This window comes from Lepisma saccharinum, chromosome 26, assembly GCF_977018435.1.
Source record: "Lepisma saccharinum chromosome 26, izLepSacc3.1, whole genome shotgun sequence".
In the NCBI taxonomy this organism is placed as follows: Eukaryota; Metazoa; Arthropoda; class Insecta; order Zygentoma; family Lepismatidae; genus Lepisma; species Lepisma saccharinum.
In genome coordinates this window covers 3,911,923-3,932,085 of record NC_139254.1, presented here as the reverse complement: position 1 = coordinate 3,932,085, position 20,163 = coordinate 3,911,923, and the positions used below count along the sequence as shown (strand labels likewise).

The 20,163-nt window shown below is 36.5% G+C and overlaps 1 protein-coding gene across 3 annotated transcripts in view; it reads right to left on the bottom strand.

The window, feature by feature from the left end:
- Positions 1–20,163, bottom strand: part of aux (cyclin-G-associated kinase) — an 87,250-nt gene that overhangs the window by 6,297 nt on the left and 60,790 nt on the right. For 2 of the 3 annotated variants that reach the window (XM_083112332.1, XM_083112333.1), the window contains exons 19-22: positions 8,668–8,877; positions 6,660–6,764; positions 5,675–5,829; positions 4,056–4,229 (exon numbers count right to left, since the gene is read on the bottom strand). In XM_083112332.1, coding sequence (XP_082968458.1) covers positions 4,056–4,229; positions 5,675–5,829; positions 6,660–6,764; positions 8,668–8,877 — 644 coding nt within the window. The remainder of the gene's footprint in view (positions 1–4,055; positions 4,230–5,674; positions 5,830–6,659; positions 6,765–8,667; positions 8,878–20,163) is intronic. The other variant, XM_083112334.1, reaches the window with a different exon arrangement.

Genomic DNA, 20,163 nt, shown 5'->3' with positions numbered 1-20,163 from the left:
CTTGTTCATTAATGGGCACATTGGTTCAAAATTCGGCTTCATGATTTATTAAAAAATAATGCTAACTAGGTGATTTGTAGCCATATATAGAATGAAAAACTGATAGTGTATCTATCAAAGTTAGGGCTGAGCCACAGTTGGAATTGACGAAGAACTATATTTTGTGACTACATAATATCTACTTTAATATTCTGATGTATTTCTTGAATATTCTAAATAGGGTTACCAGATCACTATAAGGAAAAAGGAGGACATAATGTCCCAAAATGTAGGACACAAAACATTCAAATATAATAATACACATTTCTACAACACATTAGAAAGTAATTTAAAATTGAGGTACTACTTTACTATACCAGAGACATCAATGATTTATTTTGCAATTTTTTACATTGCTAACGTACTATTCTGCATTGCGGAACATTTATTTAGGTGAAATAATGAATTTCTAACGAAAATAATGTCTATTTCTTACATTAATGAGTACTTACTGTTGTTCCTTATTTCCCACAAACCATCCACGGGTAGCCCCAAAAACCATTGACATTAGCCCAAAAATTCACGATAGCCCCACGAACCATTATGGGGACGAGGTATGTCTACTAGGTTAGGTTAGGCCTGTTAGGTTAGGTTCCATTAGCACTCCTTTCGTTCAATTTAGCATATACGGACTATACGAGAGCGTATTGTGCTCTCGTGCAAAAAGCAAATGGCGGCAGCAGCAATAGCACGTCGGAAATAGATTTTCGTACAAAACAACATGCATTCGCATTAAAATGGATCAAAACTACATTCCCAAACATCAACAACCCTACAGAAAATGATTTGCGTAAGTACTTTCTCCTGTAAATTTGAAGAAATCCGTCTCTGGTATAGTAAAGTGTTACCAAAATTGACACTTTTCACTTTTAAAATAATGTGATTTCATAATTAAATTTCTAAACTTGTAATTAATACTAAACACTACAGTTCTTACTATATGTTTTAACTGGTACTTTTCCGAGGAGGTAATTTCTCTCAGAATTTCAGGTTTAGTCAAATATATTTGAGAAATTGAACAGTCAAACTCTTTGAAAATATACTGAACCAGTACCAAACCTTTTACAGACTTTATGAAAAAATATTTGATTATGACGTGGAATTAAATGGAAAATATTCTGCAATTACCGTAACTTAGAATGATTCCAGAAGTTCCATCTCCATACCCCCTGCTGTACAATCAAAATATTGAATGCGAAACACCTTCTTCCATCAGTATAAACCCCAAGGCAAGGAATTTTTCTCAGGCAGTGAAGAGTGACATCATCAGAATGTGGTCTCAAAACTTTGTTTATAAATTTATTCCGTTTTTGTTCTAGTAGGACAAACTTTTATTGTCTTTTTGTGCAATGATTGAATCAAAATAAATTTCACTTTTCAGTTTGACAGTGTAGTCAATAGACTTGTAACTTGCATAATTTCTCTTTAACCTAAAGCAAATTTGTTGGTAAACTGATGCATATAATTGGAGAAGAATATTTACACACCAATATTGAACACATTTTAATTATTGCAATTTTCAAGTATCGTTATCGATGGGAATCGGTAAGAGTATCAGCATCGGTATCGGCCTCAGTCCTAATTCAATGTTAGTAACAAATTTTCTTTGGGAAATTGACCTTTTTTCCGCTATGTTTCTCACAAGATGGACCTGTTTCTGGTAGTCATACTACATGAATCACAAAAATTCAATTCACAACTGTACCAACCTAATACTCTGGATTGGATATTCGTATTTTTTTACCTGTAAGAACTAAGGGAGCTCTCGGACCGAAATGATAGGCGACAAGCTAAACGTGTCCCTTGAAAACGAAAGCTCAGTAATAAATGCAACCTTTCAAATCGAAGTAACACTACACAATATAAGTTATGACCATGAAACTAGGTTCACGTAATCACCACACATTCAACTGAGTGTAGGACCTAATATTTCCCTTATCTCCAGTAAATGACAAATGAAATTTTAAGATTGCATTTAAATCCAACAGGTTTTAATTTCACTTCACAGATAACCACACAGCTGATTGAGTTAAAATTTTTGGGTGCTTCGACACATTTTGCACCCTTCTAAGTATATGAGGAAATATTCCCTTATCTAAAATCCATACCTTAAAGGGTAAAAAGTCCCTTCAGAAATGTTAGAAAGTGCAAGTTTAAAAGGCCCGCTCTTCTCAAAAACCTAAAACCAGTAGCTAAAACACAAACATCATCTCCAAACATTTATGTTAAATCATTGGGAAGGTTAAAATAAAACTGTCAGAGTAAAATCGGCCCAATAAATAATAACATAGAAAGAACATTGTGTAATATCTACCTGTGAGTTTTGACCAGTCTCGATGATTTCATTACTATGTGGCATTTTTGCTTCCGTACTTCCTGCATGCTGCCAACAGTCTCAACCACAGAATACACTGCCAAACTGGCATGTACAGGCAACCTCTCGTGCACGTGTAGTACACAGCATGACAGGAAATTGTCATAACATAACTAGGGAACGTATTTCTAGGTACATACTTTTTTTTTTTTGTGCTACGTCCTAGACGTGTGCTATTTGGAGACGTTTGCATTTCATGTACACAGTACCCCTCTACTGAAATTATATGAACTATAAATGCCTAAAAGCCCTATATTATCCTGAAAAACGACTTTTAAACCTTGTGCGTAGCTTTAAAAATAACTTTTATTAAGAACGAGCTTGAATGAATCCAAACGGCAAAAGACGCAATGCAACAGCGAGGGCTGTCAACGTCTTTGCAAATTTCTGCCATCTTCCAGACTTTCCATTTGCATATGCAATCTTACGATCAATTCCAAACAAGTTAGAAGGAGTTTCCTGCATCACAAGATTGTAAAAATGTGGAGTGAACTGGTTGTACTTATCAGGCAATTAAAGGGACTGTAGGTGAACGAAAATGCTGGATGTTTTTCGATGGAATCCTAGCTACAAAATCATTCAGTTCTTAAAACAGGGCAAACGTTATTCCCAGCCTCCAACAGTGCAAAAAGGGTGGGAAGATTCCAAAAATACCTCCGTCGGATTGGCTGTTTCGAGTGCCTGCTGTAACGAGTAGGAAAGACAACTCTGCAAGTGACCAATCACGGTGTCTGTTTTCCCCATTGACACAACAGTTATGTGAAAAGAGGGTTTGCTCCAGAAACTACAACTGAGGCATGAAAGACCACTGCGAACCTGCCTGTGGTTTGAGTTTTTGTAGCCCACTTTATGCACAGATAGACTAACTGGGACTGGACCTAGAGTTTCAAATGGGATCCAAACCAACTATGTGCCTCCAATGAATATTGAACCAACAATCTCTTTGTTACAAGGTGACGACGTTGCCACTATGCCTCGGGATCCCCAAGCAGCTTGCCTTGGGAATCAGCATCAGTTGCATTTTTGAAGTCTGCACCAGTAACTTCCTGCTGTGGAGAGAAGGTTCACATGTCATGAACCCTTCTGGGTTGTAACAATCAGTTACAGATAGTTAGATTCCAGTAGTGTCAGTGACTGTCCAAGTGCCTACTCATGGATGACTGGAAGAACTTCACCACAGAGAACATTGAAAAGCATATCGTGGTCCAGTGCTTTAAATGTGATATTTTGTATTGGGCAAACTGTATCTTTCTTATAATCAAAGAATAGAATTCACTGCACTGAAAGTTATTATAATTATTAATAATTACAGCTATTAATTTATTATTAGCACGTAAAAGTCCTAAATGCCTCTCTTTTAGCACATAAAAATCCATTACCTAATCATAATGTACTGCTTGGGTGGATTGGGTCTTTTTCTCAATACGTGCATCACATCACCTTGGTCTGTTGTTCCCACCCAAGTGGTGACTCCTTGCTTATAAACTTGTTGCTTGTCACTTTGGTGTGAACCCCCTTGCTGTCGTCACTTCTGTCCGAAATCTCCCCAACACTAGCATTTCCGAACCTGAAAATTAATTGGTTCATTGCTAGAAGCTTTTTTTATTGTGGGCCAATTTAAAAGAGGTACAACCCCACTTACCTTGTCTGGATGCACTGCCAAGCAAGCCTTCCTGTACACCTTCTTGACATCATTGGGCGTGACGAGCAGCGACATATCCACCCTCTTCCACTTAGCATCCTCCCAGAGTATGGTGTGCATGGAGCACAGAAGGGCTCGGATGTTGTGCTGCTTCCCTTCTAACCAGTCAAGGATCTGCAATACAAGGATTAGATGCAAACTCATTGTTTACACTTGCCTGATTCACAATAACTAGAGAAGCTTTTAACGGAAACACAAAATGTGACCACAATGCAATGCTTATTTTTCATGTTTTAGAAAGGTGTGAGGTACATTATCCTACCACGTTTTGCCACGAATTGATGCAAAATGAACTATGAAATGTGAAATAAACTCTTAATTGTGAAATTATGAGTTTATTTATCAACACTTTCTGAAGTCTGAATTATCCTGAATTCTGCAAATGCACAGAAAATTGATTATTTCTGCTGCAAATATGAGACAAGCAAAAACAGATTCTTTACACGAGAATAAGAAGCTTAACACTCTTGATATTATGTATTTTGTTTAATAAGCACAGTTTTTCCATCAAATTTAGGATTATTTTCACTATTTTAACACCAAAATGCCATTTTATGTACCGATTTTCATTTTATAACATTTTGCTCTATTGGGACCGTGACAATTGAATGTATAATGCATGAAAATGTAAAATATGGGAACGTATCGATGTTTCACTGTATTTATATTCAAATGTTATTTAATTATGCTGCTTAATAACAACAATAATGATTCTCGAACTGAAGGAAACCTGTTGTGTCTCGATATGTACAGCTGTGGACAGAGGTTTCATATTTTTCTTCGCAAAAACTAATGAAAGCTTCATAGCACACACTGCTTACAAATGCATCTAATGAAATGGATGATGAAGACCATCTGAAATCCACCTTTGCAAAACCAGTAACAAATTTACACCTATTAGTTGAAGAGATACAAGGTCCCACTGATAACCTGCAAATTTAGATTTCCAAAGAGGATCTAATATTTCTGGAGGAAAATGGAATGTATTTCTTGTACACTCATGCAAGTCACTCTGTCCTTCCAGTAGCATTTTTCAGCAGATATTACTTTGTCATGGCCAATCAGACAAATTACAGATGGAATGCTTTCATTCTCCACAAGAAATACATGGAAGTCTCAACATTTTCTACATAGTGCATCTCCTTTGTGAACAAAATGATAATGTAATATAAAGCTCCATGCTGGGAGAAACTAGGCATTGTTGATGTCATCAGTCTTTCAAAGGTGATATGACATACCATTGCGGTAAACACTAGCAAAGACAATTACACACAGGTAAAACAGCAAAATCGGGCTGGCTCGAAAGCTCAGATAGTAGAGTAATGACATGGTATGTCAGAGACCTTGGTTTGAGTCCTGATTGAGCCTGCATTTTTGTTGAAATGCCTATGTTGTACATTTTTATGTTGTTTTTAATAACTCGGGAGAAATACTTACTCTAGAATACTGTATTTACTCATGTATAATGTGCACTGTATTCCAAAATTGTTGCCCTCCAAAAACTGTGGTGCGTATAACATGTATATATCAATATGCGCAAATACAAATTGCCACAGTACCTTTAATTTATCTGGATCCATATCCTTCGCCAGTTCCTCTTTCCTCATCTCATTAATAGTTCTCGGACCAGCCTCGCGTTTGGAAGCAAACTCGTACCCTTGGCTCCCCAGCAGATCGTCAAACACATCTCCCGGTGACTTCCCCTTTACTTTAGCTGCAATCAATAAATAACATTAAATATACAAGCAAAACAACTTGTATGTTTCTTAAAATACTTAATGATCGTAGATCGGTGTTCTTGATCATTTTGGCAAAACAAATTCACAAAATTTTCCAGGCAATTTTACAATAAGTTCCGAGACCATTCTTTGGTACTTTAACATGCTAATAAACAGTTGGGAGAGATACTTTTCAAAAGTGAGTTATAGCGAGGATTAGACAAAACTAAAAATAATTTAGGTGCCAGCCCTTTTCCTCAGGAGCCAGCATTAATTTTATGAAAGTAGGAATTGTAGCTTTCCTGGCGATGTGATTCGAACAAGTGTTCTCGGGTTTCCAGTCAGGTTGAATCTCATGTACTATACTAAACTTGCAACGTTAAATTTGTTAAAAAATTAAAGTGTTCTTCTGCTGTCTCCATAATCATGCACTACCTAATATGGCACATCTGTGTGTAACAAATGGCCACATAAGCACAAAAACTTTGTTTTAATTGACTCATTAATCTAATTTATTTTACTTTACTTTTTTGCCACTTTTGGCTAATTGCAAAGATGATGATGAGTGATGATATGACAAAACTGATGAAGGGACACACAAAGAACGACCATGCATAGACCAGGATTCGAACCCGGAACCTCTGGGTTTGTTTTAAGTGCACTTTATGCTCAAATAGGCCAATCAGGACTGGACTTAGTTTAAAGTGGAGTGCAAAGGAACCATTGTGCCTAAATAGAGGATAAATGGCCGAAACCCTCTTGATAAATAGGCAACAATTGTAAAGTTATGTTATCATTTCTGCAACATATTCCGTAAGGCACCTACCTGCTGGATCAACCTTTCCTCCTGCAGCTGCCGTGTCAAAGTGTGACCTGCTGTAGTCAGGGCGTTGGTTTTCATTTGGAGACTTGACTTGGTGATGAGGTGTGCCTGCGGAAAACAGATGCATTTCAGTCAACCTCTATTAAACATTAATGGCCACAGCTTGAAAATAGGAAGGGTAGTTCACACACACTCTACTATATTTTCCACCGGGGGTAGAAATATACAGGGTGCCTGGTCACCATTGCTGTGTGGTTTTAACTCTCACACCTGGAAAATGGAGATATATATGTAGAAGTTTGGATATTTGTAACCTAGGTTGCTTTTTGCCCGGTAGCCGGGGAAGGCAACGGTTGTTTTCCCTCAACGGCCTTCCTGTTTGAAAAGTAACAATAGGGCCTTGCCTCAGTGGTTAGGGGCGAGCCACTTTGTCGGAGGTATATATACCGGGTTCCGACATTTGCAGACTCTCAGATACTCCGATACAATGCAATGCCTAATGGATTGAGACAGTTTTTTTACTGAGCCAGATGAATGCATAGAGATGCACAGAGAGTGAACGCCGTATGCATAGGGACCTCTGTGTGATAAACTGCGGGGGCAGGTTAGCGCTATGCTAAATAGTGCGTGCGATCGTAGCTCAGATAAAATGTACATTACTGAATGAGAGGACTGCGTAGGGACTCTTGCATGATAAACTGCAAGAACAGGTTAACACTATGCTTAATATTGCACTCGTAGAATGAAGTCCTGTTAAATGCATTTCTCTGTTTTGGGGCAAAAAACAACCGGGAGCAGTACTTAATGGATTGTAACATAAAGATGTATATACGAAGTAGGGGAGGTATGTAAAATAAATTGTGTACCATTGTGGGGTATGGTCCCACATGTTCTCAATCTGACATTTTGGAGGTGATGTGATCAGCACCATGCTCCGGCCACCTTTACCCCTCAGGATTGCCACCAGGTACCTATTGATTTGGGGATGGGTGAGCCCCAGAGCTGCTTCATGTGGGGACAAGGCTGGAAAAACTCCGACCTTGGATCACCCACCTTGGGAGTCGAACCCGGGTCTCCCACATAGTAGTCAGATGCCCTACTGACTAGACCATCACAGCTCTTAATGGAAAATAACTTCCTCAAAAATAGTTTTCAACATATACGTCGCAAATGGACGTACGTCACGTGACCTAAAAATTAAAATACTAGTTTCAATGCACAATGAAGGTATAAATTTAGGTATATTTGGCAGAAAAGTGTGCTACAATAAAAACGCGAATTTTTTAGAGGTCCTTAATTATTACTAGGGCTCGGGACTTATGTCCTATAAAACTGTAAAGTATGTATGATTATATGTCATATAAATTGGAAAATATATCTGAAAAATTACAAATGTCAGAAAAATGCAGAAATATTCCCAGTAAAGCCAAAAATATGCACAACAGTACTCACAAATTTCTCCCATACCCGATAGAGTAGAGTAGGGGCTGTAATGCACCGAATGTTATTTTTACTTTTTAGTGATTTTTGTGAAAAGCGAAAAAGGCAAAGAAATGAGAACGAAATTTCTTTACTTCCTGTGCAACAATGAGAGAGAACATTTTGCCTCAATAATGTTTGCATGGCTATCAATTGTCGGCGGGATAAAAAAGTGGTGTATTATATTGTTCTGTACTAAGAAAAGACGGCACCTTTCTTTCTCTGTAATTTCCATATCCTGCCATCGACAATATGAACGATCCGTTGTGCTAAAGCTACGAGAGAATTACGAAATTATACAGAAATATGTCTTATTACAACAAAATTGAAGAAATATATTGTAAAAACACGAAACTGGTGAAATATGTCAAAATATGCTTTGTCAAGTTTGTCTATTTCGGCTGATTTTCATCAGATATGTAAAGATCTCACCCCAATAATAGATCCGAAGTCCCGGGCATGATACTGAACTCTGGCACTGGTCACAGCATACTTTCTCCATAGAATTAAGATGAAAGAAAGCAAATTGTACCTGTGGGTGTTTGAGCGGCAGGTGGAGGGGTCCATCCAGGTGCCGGGCTACCCTGAGGCTGCCAGCTTGCAGGTCTGTGCTGCGGAGAGCCACCTTGAGGGGTATTTCCAACGCTGGGACTTCCACCATAGGGAGTTCCATTTATTGGGGTGGCCGGTTTGGAACCACCCCAGCCTCCTGCAGGGCCAGGTGCGAGACCACTCAAATTGCCTGCAGAAAAATTGAAAAACCATTATGATGTAAGTTAGTTTCTGATGTAAATATATGCAGTAGCGTTTCAACTAGTTACAAAAAAAGGCCAGCTTTTTTGAATGGAAGTTTTTCGCCCCCGATAAAAAGCCGGCTTTTTTAAAAAAACTGGAAATTTTGGCTTTTTACTAATTACAGCTGACCTATTTCATTTACAATGTCAGTTAAGTGTCTTAGAGGTTCCTAATGTTATATTTTGGAACTACCTAAATAATTTTACATCCAAGGGACATACATTGGTCATTTCTGCTAGTTACTAATTTGTAGAGGCATGCAAATTTAGTTTTTGATGAAAACATGAAATAACATGCGGTAATGTTCATTTTTCATGTTTCTTAAAGGTGTGAGGTGCATTTTTCTACCGTTTTGTCATGAAATAATGCGAAATGAACTGGAAAATGTAAAATATACTCTTAAACATGAAATTTACCGTTTATATACCGACGAGACACTTTCTGAAGTCTGAAGTATCCTGCAAGTTTTGAAATTTACGGAAAATTGATTCATTCTGCTGTAAATATTTGAGAAGCAAAAATAGACCCCTTTACACAGGAATAAACTTAATACTCTTGTAACTACATAAATGTGCTATTAGAAGGTATAAGTTTATTTTGTGTAATAAGTGCAGTTTTTAAATCATATTTAGGATTATATTCACAATTTTAAAACCAAAATGTCATTTTATATAGCAGTTTTTATGAAATTTTGCTTTTTTATTTACCAAAAATATGTGCCTCTACTAATTTTTTTCCCATATGAGGGTTTGTGTATTACCTACCCAATGGCATAGTGCTAACACTGTCTTATAATCAGGGGGTACCAGGTTTGATCCTCAGTGGAGACACATTACATAGTGATTCGGATTCCATTTTCAAACTGTAGGCCCACTCCTTTTTAACCTATCTGAGAACAAAATGAACTTAATACAAACTTTCACGTGTTTGTGCCATTGTCATGATATCATAGACCGTTTACAAACTGAAAATGATTTGGTTACACTCAAGTTGCATTCCTGTGATGTCATAAAAATGAAGCAAATGTTAATATTAAACTATTAGATGTTTCAGGACAGTTAAAAACTTTTCTATTCACAATACGTATGCAGAACTACTACGGGTTTGGGGGGGGGGGGGGATTGGAGTCCAGGGGTCAGAAATACATCCTTGGGGGAGGGGGGAGATCCGAAAATGTGGAACGAAGAGAAGATCCACAATTCTGTAGGGTTGATTGAATTAGGTTATTTTACATCATTTTTCTTCCAAGTCTAATCACGACGATGAGCATGATTGATGATATGACTAAATTGATGAAGGAACCTTCTCATAAACAACACCCATGCTCAGGCCAGGATTCGAACCCGTGACACCTGGCATCGTAGCATACTTCGTTAACCACTCTGCCACTCTAGAGCTAAACATACAATTGTAGAGTTGCAGTATTATGGTCCAAAGTAATGGGAAAATAGACCCCACCCCTCCCCCCTAAACCCAACAATCAGCAACATTTTTGGTGCTTTGTGGTTATTGTATCCATTCAATTCTCATAAGTTTTCAAATAGTACAGTGTTCCGCAAATTAACAATGGTTTTCAATTTACATAAATTTTTTATACCACTATCATTTAACAGCCATGATAATTCTTTGTTTAGAAAGTAATATATAAATAAAAATTAAATTATATGTATTAGCAATTATTATTATTATAAAAAACTTGTGAGTTAACCAAAAAAAGATATGCTTTCTCATGACGACTGCTTCGAAAAGCCAGAAGAGGGAATAAAATGAATGGACTATCCCAACTAAGTTGGGACATCTGGTAGCTTTGCATCGATGTTTACAAAACTAAAACTACCAATATTGCAGACTGCACACTTCTGGAACCTGCATCTGTACACAACAAACCTATTCACTTATGCAAGGACAAAATCGATTTTTTTTTTACAAATGTGAAACATCGTCGATGTTATTTTTCTAGCTTTTTATAGGCTCACATTTAAAATTTCACAGCTCGGGGGAGGGGGGTGGCCCCCATGGTCCACTTATAAATGTTTCAAGGTCATGCGCTACAATTTTTCACTTTGTAAAGTAATGTTCTCCTCTTGGTCCACAGCAACAGGTGACTCATTGAAGGAATGATGTCATTCACTATTGATCGGCATAGCAACAACTTCACAACCTACAACTAAGAAAGCCATTTCTTGAACCTGGATTGTACTGTGCATTATATACGAGATATAATTGTTTATCACTTTTTCCCTATCAAAAACCAGGGTGCGCATTTTACATGCATGCACATTATACATGCGTAAATATGGTAGTTACTTTTAGAACACACTGTATATGGCTACTTCTTTGTGCGTGTCTCATCAACAATTTCATCAAATTATCACTCATCCTTATCGTCAAAATTACCCTAGTGCCGATTGTATAAAGCAGTTGATCTTCGATTAGCCAGTAAAATTGATCCTGAGTCACGCTGAACTCTGATTTTGTGTTGTATAAAAGTTGAACCGAGATAAAGTCCCTGCAATCTGCGGTCAAAGTTAACCCGCGATTTTTCTCCGATCAGCAGACATTAACCGTAGTTCAGCTGTTGTAACATGGCTGTACTAATGAATATTTGCTTGTAAAATGTGTTGCAAGTGAACGTATGCAGCAAGATGAGAGAATCAATTCATAAATCCTGTTTCCATAATAATAAAGAAGAAACATGCCCAACGAAGTGAACAATGATAAATATTTCTTCCATTTCATATATCGTGTCATTGATATTTATATGTACTGTTTGAAATACAGTGTATTTTTTTCTTGAAATTTGCCTTAAATGACTGCAAGAGCATATTGTTTAATTTCATGATCAGAGAAAGGTCAGAAAATATGACCCGCTTACGTTTTCTTTTGTTGATATCATTGCGAATGTGAAATTTGCGTTGGGATGAAAAGAGAGTATAAAAATATTACCATTTCGCTTTACTTACTGCATCCAGCCAAGTGTCATTGCAATTCAATTTTGTCCACAAAATGGAACAGAGCATGTAACTTTGGCTGTAGTGTATATATCTACTGCTTTATGAAGTGAGCACGTTGCATTTTAGTTGTATGACCGCCTACCTATTCTCGTAGCACTTCTCGCAACTTGAGAATCGCAGGGGACCAACTTCCTTACTTGGATTTTTACCTTTCAGGCTTAAACCACATACGCTAACTCATGAAAATGTCAAAAACGAGTCTGGTGTTAGTAAATTCAGATTTTTATTAATTTTTACATGCAAACATGCTTGAAATTTGTTAGAAAACAATCCGATTCACATGCATCGCATAAATGTACAACCCCGGCTTCCATTCAACCAAGCCACAGAATCTCACCACCCTCCTATTCCTCTATTTTATACAATGCGATTGCCAATATGACTTTTCTTTGCAGCGCTGTCAAAGTTATAATTTGTACAGCGTGATTGCCATTGTAGTTTTTTACACATTGCTGGCAAAGTTGTAATTTGTACAGCGTGATTATTTTTATATACAACATTTTCAACTAGAGAACTTATGATCTGTCATAAATTCCCCGGGGTTGGGAAATTTGACTTTCTTACTGAGAATCAAGAAGAAATGTCAAATACTTCATGCATTACTAAAATTATGACATTGTCTACATGCAAGAAGTTAGTTACAAAACAAACACCACATAAACAAAGATATAACATGTAAGATTATGACAAAATATCAGATTCATATATTAAATAACTTAACATGCATAAACACAAAACAGAATACACATATGTACAGTTTGTATGCATAATCGCAGAACCAAATTTGTACAATTTTCAAGAATAAACATAAAACAACACACGTGCAGTTTACATGCATCAGTAAAAAAAAAAGAAAACACATCATGTACAATTTGCATGCAGAGATAAAATCATAACATATGCATCTCGCATACATAAATTAGCATGCATACATTCATAACATGCAATAGACAACATGTATGCACAAACTCCACATATCACAAATATGGTACCACTATAATTTACAATTTGTTATCATGCTCTTAATAAATATCGTTAGACAGCATCATGCAACTGCTCCAAACCTAACTCATGAAGTTGCAAATCGTTACGCATGCTTAAGAGTTTGTTTATCCAAAGTTTTTGTTTGTCCAATGAACAATGCCAAGCTTTGATATTTTTTACGGAAATATTTGCAATGTCTTTTCCAGTATTGCAGCATATGGCTTTAACTGTGTTATCATCATGAATTTGCATATAAACAAAAGGACCTTGGTATAAATTACAATATTTTTTTATAATGCAAGTGATAGTGTCACTTTGAGGATGCAGTTTTATGAAGATCAGATCGCCTTGCTTTACTGGATTTTTTGTTGCTTGTTTTTCATGCTGTTTTATAATATCTTTTTGTCTCTTATTGAAACTACATGTTTCTGCCATAAGCAGCTTATTTTTCCACATCTCTACATCAGGAATGCGATCCGTTAGTACTTTTTTACAGATATTTTGAGGTTCAATATTTAGCCTGAGTTCTATAGGAGCATAACCTGTACTGGAACAAATTGAATTATTTAACAGATGTAAAATGGCAGCAACATGGCTAGACCATTGCTTATGTTTACCATTGCAAAATATACGCATCAATCTATTTATTTCCTGGTGATATCTCTCCACTAAGTTAGCACTTGGATGATAACTGGGTATGTAAAAAATTTTTACATTGAGAGCATGCATACCTTTCGTAAAATGTTCTGCACGAAATTGTGGACCATTGTCACATATAATGATTGTTGGTATTCCCAAATGGATGAAGTAAGAATGTGTTAGTTTTCTAGTTACGATGGAAGCTGTACTATTGCCAATAGGATATGCCACAAGATAACGGCTAGCAGAATCTAATACTGTTAGTAAATATTTTTCACCTTTGGAGGAACGTATGAATGGACCTTGTAAATCAATAAATAATATTTCACCTGGTTTTGAGGGTTTGTGCATGATTTCCAGATACTTAGGAGGATGTTTATCTGGTTTATTTTTCATGCAAATTTGACAATCAGTGATGTAAGACTTTGTGTCTCTTTTCATATGAGGCCAGTAAAATATTTGGTAAATTTTACCGAGTGTCTTGTCTGTACCAAAATGACCACCTTCATCATGATACTTGTGCAGTACAAGATTTACTAATGATTGAGGCACGCATATTCTTATCCGGTTTGGATTGTGAAAATCTTTGATGGTAAGTAGATCATTGTGAATAAGGTATATATTTTTCCAGTTTCGATGTTTGCTCTCTTGTGAACTTTCACAACCAGCGAGAACAGACTTAACACCACTGCAATACGGATCACTATTTTGTTCATTAACAAAATTGTTTTTATCACATATTAATGACTCATCAAGATACTCAAAGTTATTCATGAATATGAGTTCATTATTATGGTCATTAAAAGATCGACTCAACAGGTCTGCCAAGAGGTTTTCTTTACCTCTACAATACTCGACATGGAATGAGTACTGTTGTATTTGAATAAACCATCTAGTCAGCCTATTGTTCCAAGTGTGTGCAGATTCTAGCCACGTGAGGGATTTATGATCTGTGATAACAGTAAATTTTCTACCTAACAACAGTGATTTAAATTTGTCCAGTGTAAAGAGTATTGCTAACACTTCTACTTCAGTGGACGTATATGATTTCTCAAAAGGTTTCAAAATCCTTGACACGAATCCAATCGGACGCATGTTGTTGTCTACCAGTTGAAAACAATATCCTGCAATGCCTATATTTGATCCATCAGTTTGAACAAAGAATGGTTTGTTCAAATCTGGATGGTAAAGCATTGTTTCTGCAATAATGGACTGTTTCAACAACTCAAAGGAGCATTGTGCACTTTCATCCCATTCCCACTTTTTGCCTTTTTTCAATAACTGGTACAAGGGATGTGCCATGATGGCATAATCTTTAACATATTTTGATAGCCAATTGAAACTTCCCAAGACTTTCTGCAGTTGCTTGATATTGCAAGGGACAGGTAAGTCTTTTATGGCTTGAACATACTTGGGAGATTTCTCATAACCCTGTGCACTGATAGAATGCCCTAAAAATTCCACCTTGACTTGACAAAACCTACATTTGTCCAGTCTCAGTGTCATGTTGGCATCTTGTAACTTGTCAAAAATAAGTCTTAAGTGAAAAAGATGTTGTTCGAAAGACGTGCTTTTGACAATTACGTCGTCTACATAACATACTGTAAAAGATTCCGTACCTTCCAAGGTTCGTGTCAGAGCATTTATGAAAGCAGACGTTCCATTGATTGATCCGAACACTACCCTTGTGAACTGGTAAAGTTTTCCCTGAAAACTGAAAGCAGTATACTTTCTTGCTTTGGGGTGTAAGGGGACCTGCCAGAAAGCATTAACCAAATCTAGGGAGGACAAACATTGACATCCATGGAAACTCATTGAGAGTTCATTTATGTTCATAGGATGTAATTGCTCAAGCTTGACATGTTTGTTGATATTTCTTTGATCTAAGCAGAGACGAATGCCTCCTCCGGGCTTGACTACAACTAGGAGAGGACATAAGTACTCTGATTCAGAATATTCAATAATGCCTAAGTTGAACATTTGTTCTATTTGCCTGCCAACTTCATCCCTATATGGTAATGGCATTGGATAGTTTTTGTTAACTATTGGTGTGGAAGTATCCAGTTCTATTGTGTGTGTATACTTGTTACAGAGACCTGGTGATTCAGAAAACAATGTTTTATATTGTTTTAACAACTGAAATAAAGCTATCCTTTGTGACTCACTTAAATGTTCACACTCTTTAACCCTTCTCCACAAGTCTTCATCAGAAGGATGAGAGGATGACCGTGGGGATATGTTAGATACAGAAGGTCTGAAATCTAACTCTTCTTCCGGACAACTTTCATTTGAGACAGCGATAAATTTGGAGAATTTGATTCCTTCGCTTGATTCCAAGAGTAAGCCTCGCTGGACAAAGTCTAAAGTGCTATCAATATTGTATAGGACATCTAAACCGAGAATGATGTCTACTTTTAAATGTCTGACTACCAGGAATTTAATGTAAAAGGAAAGTCCACAAATGTCCACGTTCAAATTAGTGGAACCTATTAGCTTGTCTTTCCTTTTCCCTGTATAGTCTACTAATTTTATACCTGTAACTGGCAATAGCCGTGGTTTAGAAGCCTGACTACAAATAGACTTCCACAGGATTTCTGAGAGAACACTGACCTCAGCGCCACTATCGAGTAAAGAAGTATATTCCTTATTGTTTATTCTTACTTTTATGTGAGCAGAAGGTTTATGCTTGCTATTAGTATTTATGGGTTGCTTACAATTTTTGATTTCTGCACTGCAATCTATTTCATCACATTCACTTAAGTTTATAAAATGAATAGCAGGATTTATCGCATCACTCACATCACCTGCTTTTTGACATGAGCTCGTAACTAGTTTAACAAGTTAAACTGGTGTATGTCTGCCTGGACTGTGATTTCATTTTGATTGACATCATTGAACAGACCTTTTTGTTTCAAGAAATCAAAAACTACATTCATCCCAGACTTTGACCAATGAATTAAATCAATTCGGCCATTCCTTGGATTTCCTAAGTGTTTTTCAAATAGATCCAATTTTATACTGGAATCTGCATTCAAAAACAGATGACTAATATTCACTACAATGAGATTCTCATCATTCCCTAACTCCATTAGAAAATTATTCCACTGACTCCACTTACTCCACAAATCAGGATTGTCAGCAGTTAATAACTTTGGGATTGGTGGTAATGTGAGTAATATTAACTGATTCGTTAAAGGTAATAACTTGTGTATTAAACCTTTGAGGTCACTTTTCATTTTGTGTAGCTCTGTATATCTCAAAAAATCATTGGTGCCAATAAGCAACATCACTTTATTACCAACTTTGGTATCTGGACAGATCTTTTGAGATAGGTTGGAAATAGTTTGGCCGCTAGTACATAACCCTATGTTCCGTTTACCTAGTGAATCATATGAAACAGTGTAGTTTGCCAAGGTTTCTGCTACGCGGATCATCATGGAATCACCTAGCAAATGGACATTATTGTACAAGGGTTCAATGACCTGTGCTTCGGTATTTGTTTTGACTGAATTGTAAAATTTTTTGTGTGTGTGATTAAGATTACTAGAGTTGGGTTGTTGCAAAGGAGGATTAGCAGGTACACTCATGACACCTCCCTCTCGACATGAGCGACTTACTCGTTTCCCGAAAAAGTAGACTTATTAGCATTGGCGATTACATTTCTTTTTGAGTTACGCTGTGTGCTGGAATGATCAACAACCTCGCACTTGAGTTTGTCACCTCTGTCTTTAGACTGATCAGTACATTTAGTTTGAATAACTGCTACGTTTCTATTACTATCAAAGTTTTTAGTTCTACTGTTAAATACTGCCTGTGGCCTTTCACGTAATGAAGTTTTGCTAAGGGCTTCGGAATTTTCTATTACCGTGATGGCTTCACTCAGCTCAGTAACAGGTTTCATTATGAAAATTTCCTTAAGTTTGAAAGGCATCAAAGTAGCAATTTGAGCTAGCCTTTGTGCTTCGTCAGTGTTAGGTTGAACAATCTGCAAAATTTTCCATTGGTCCATGAAAAATGATAGCAGTGACCCATGAACAGACTTTTGATACTGGGAATTCAAGATTTTGGTGAGCATCGTTGTTTTCCAATTAGAATTTTGATAATGATTCAGAAACTGAATTTTGAAAGATTGGTAATCTGAAAATTTTTGCTTTGAGATCTTGTACCATTGCTTAGCATCTTTTGTTAGCAGCGTTGGTACATAAGTCATAAAATCTGTTTCTGCTATTTGAAATAACTCGAAATTCTCTTCGACATCATCTAAGAATTCAGATGGGATTAGTTCACTAGAAACTCCAGAGAATTTCGGAAACCTATTTAATTGATCTGACTTCAAGAAATTTCTTTTAGTAACATGTGAGGAAACTTGATTTTCTTTGCACCTAGAAACACTCTTACTTGTTCCATTAGGGAAAAGTGTTGTTACACTATCATTATTATTCACATTTACTAAGGGAGACCTTTTCCTAGACCTATTCTTTTTTCTACTCTTAAGCCCAGATGAATGACAGCTAATTGTGCTGGGTGAACTATCTGAATCACTTTCCCGAAACCTGTGTAGCATGGTAGTAGTTGAATTCTGTAGAACTTTAACTTGTTGAGCTACACCTGACAAAACGGGCAACACTGTATTGTTCACAATACCCACTAAATGTTCTACCTCATGGGAAACATTACCATTTTGAAATTCACTAGTTTCGATGGGAATATTTTCACTTGTGTGGGATTTACCAGCAATAAAATTAAACCATTCTTCAGCTTCTGATGGCTCTTCAGTAGATTCCTGGTGATCTACAGGTGAAAATGCAGGCTTCTTTTTGACAGACTCTGGTACTTGTACTTGACGATGACACCATACAGTCTTGGCTTGATTGTTTTCTATTCTTTCTTCCAGTTCAAAAAGTTTGTTTTTCACAACCACCAGTTCCTGACGCAATTCATCCTTTTCTTCTATCAATTTTCTCACTTCCATGTCAACTTTCTGGGTTTCACTCCTAACCTTCTCATTCCTAGAAATGCATTCTTGCCTGTATAGGGACACATCTTTCTGCATGACATTCAGTCGGATGTTCAGATCAGCTCTTATATTTTTTTCTAGATTCTTTAGATCACTCTTAAATTCTGCTTTCACTTGTCCTAACTCCTGTTTAAGTTCCTCTTGTGACTTCGAGATAGCTCGCAATTCAGCCAATATTTGCTCCATATTTCTTATTTTTCACGTAAAACCACTTAAGTTCACTTTGCACCAAACAAGAACTAGTTGAACACTATCACAATCGTGGAATCACATATTTCGTTTTTGCAAACTAGTTGCGATGATAATGTAAAATATTTCACATTATAATCTTTAGACGAATAATCTTTGAGACAGCGTACTGAGTCTCATAAAATCTTTTTATGACCGCCTACCTATTCTCGTAGCACTTCTCGCAACTTGAGAATCGCAGGGGACCAACTTCCTTACTTGGATTTTTACCTTTCAGGCTTAAACCACATACGCTAACTCATGAAAATGTCAAAAACGAGTCTGGTGTTAGTAAATTCAGATTTTTATTAATTTTTACATGCAAACATGCTTGAAATTTGTTAGAAAACAATCCGATTCACATGCATCGCATAAATGTACAACCCCGGCTTCCATTCAACCAAGCCACAGAATCTCACCACCCTCCTATTCCTCTATTTAATACAATGCGATTGCCAATATGACTTTTCTTTGCAGCGCTGTCAAAGTTATAATTTGTACAGCGTGATTGCCATTGTAGTTTTTTACACATTGCTGGCAAAGTTGTAATTTGTACAGCGTGATTATTTTTATATACAACATTTTCAACTAGAGAACTTATGATCTGTCATAGTTGGTAAAGCTTTCTCTCCTTCTACAACACATATCTTCTTTTATTTCGAATATTATTTCTTTTGGGCATAATTTACATCCGAGAGGACAAACGCCATTGTCGTTTCAATATTTATTTCCATTCGGGAAAACACAAACACATCTTACATTTGAAAACGTAGGTTATTCAATTAAGTGCAATGAAAATTCCGTATGCTACTTACAGGAAGCAATGGTCCACCTGTACCACGTTATCGAGTAACCACAAAATAAATATAATAAACATCTCCTCACATGAACAATAGCTCCAAATCCGAGTATAAGAAAGTTGTTATATCTCTTTTTAGCATTAAAATGAAATACAGATTACTTAAAAAAAATTCTATTTATGCAAGCATATTTTCTCCCCTTTGCAACCGAGAACCGATAGTTGCTTTCGTTGTCAATGACAAATCATCCACGTGGAACTCACACAAGCAATAAATGGCTGTTTAGTATTTAATTTACATGATTTTACTAAATTTGCAATATGTTCAAATATTTACTATGTCCAGCATCTCAAATTTATTCTTTATTCAAATCAGGATTTGATCTATGATCAACAAATTGACAGTTAGCTTTATACAACATGATAGAAGCTTCATCTTAGTTTATTCCCGGATCATAGGTCAAATCTTATCTCCAGTTAGTGATGTTTATACAACCGGCCCCTAGAGGCACAAAAGTTCACACAAAATGTGAAAAATATAAATACCTAGCT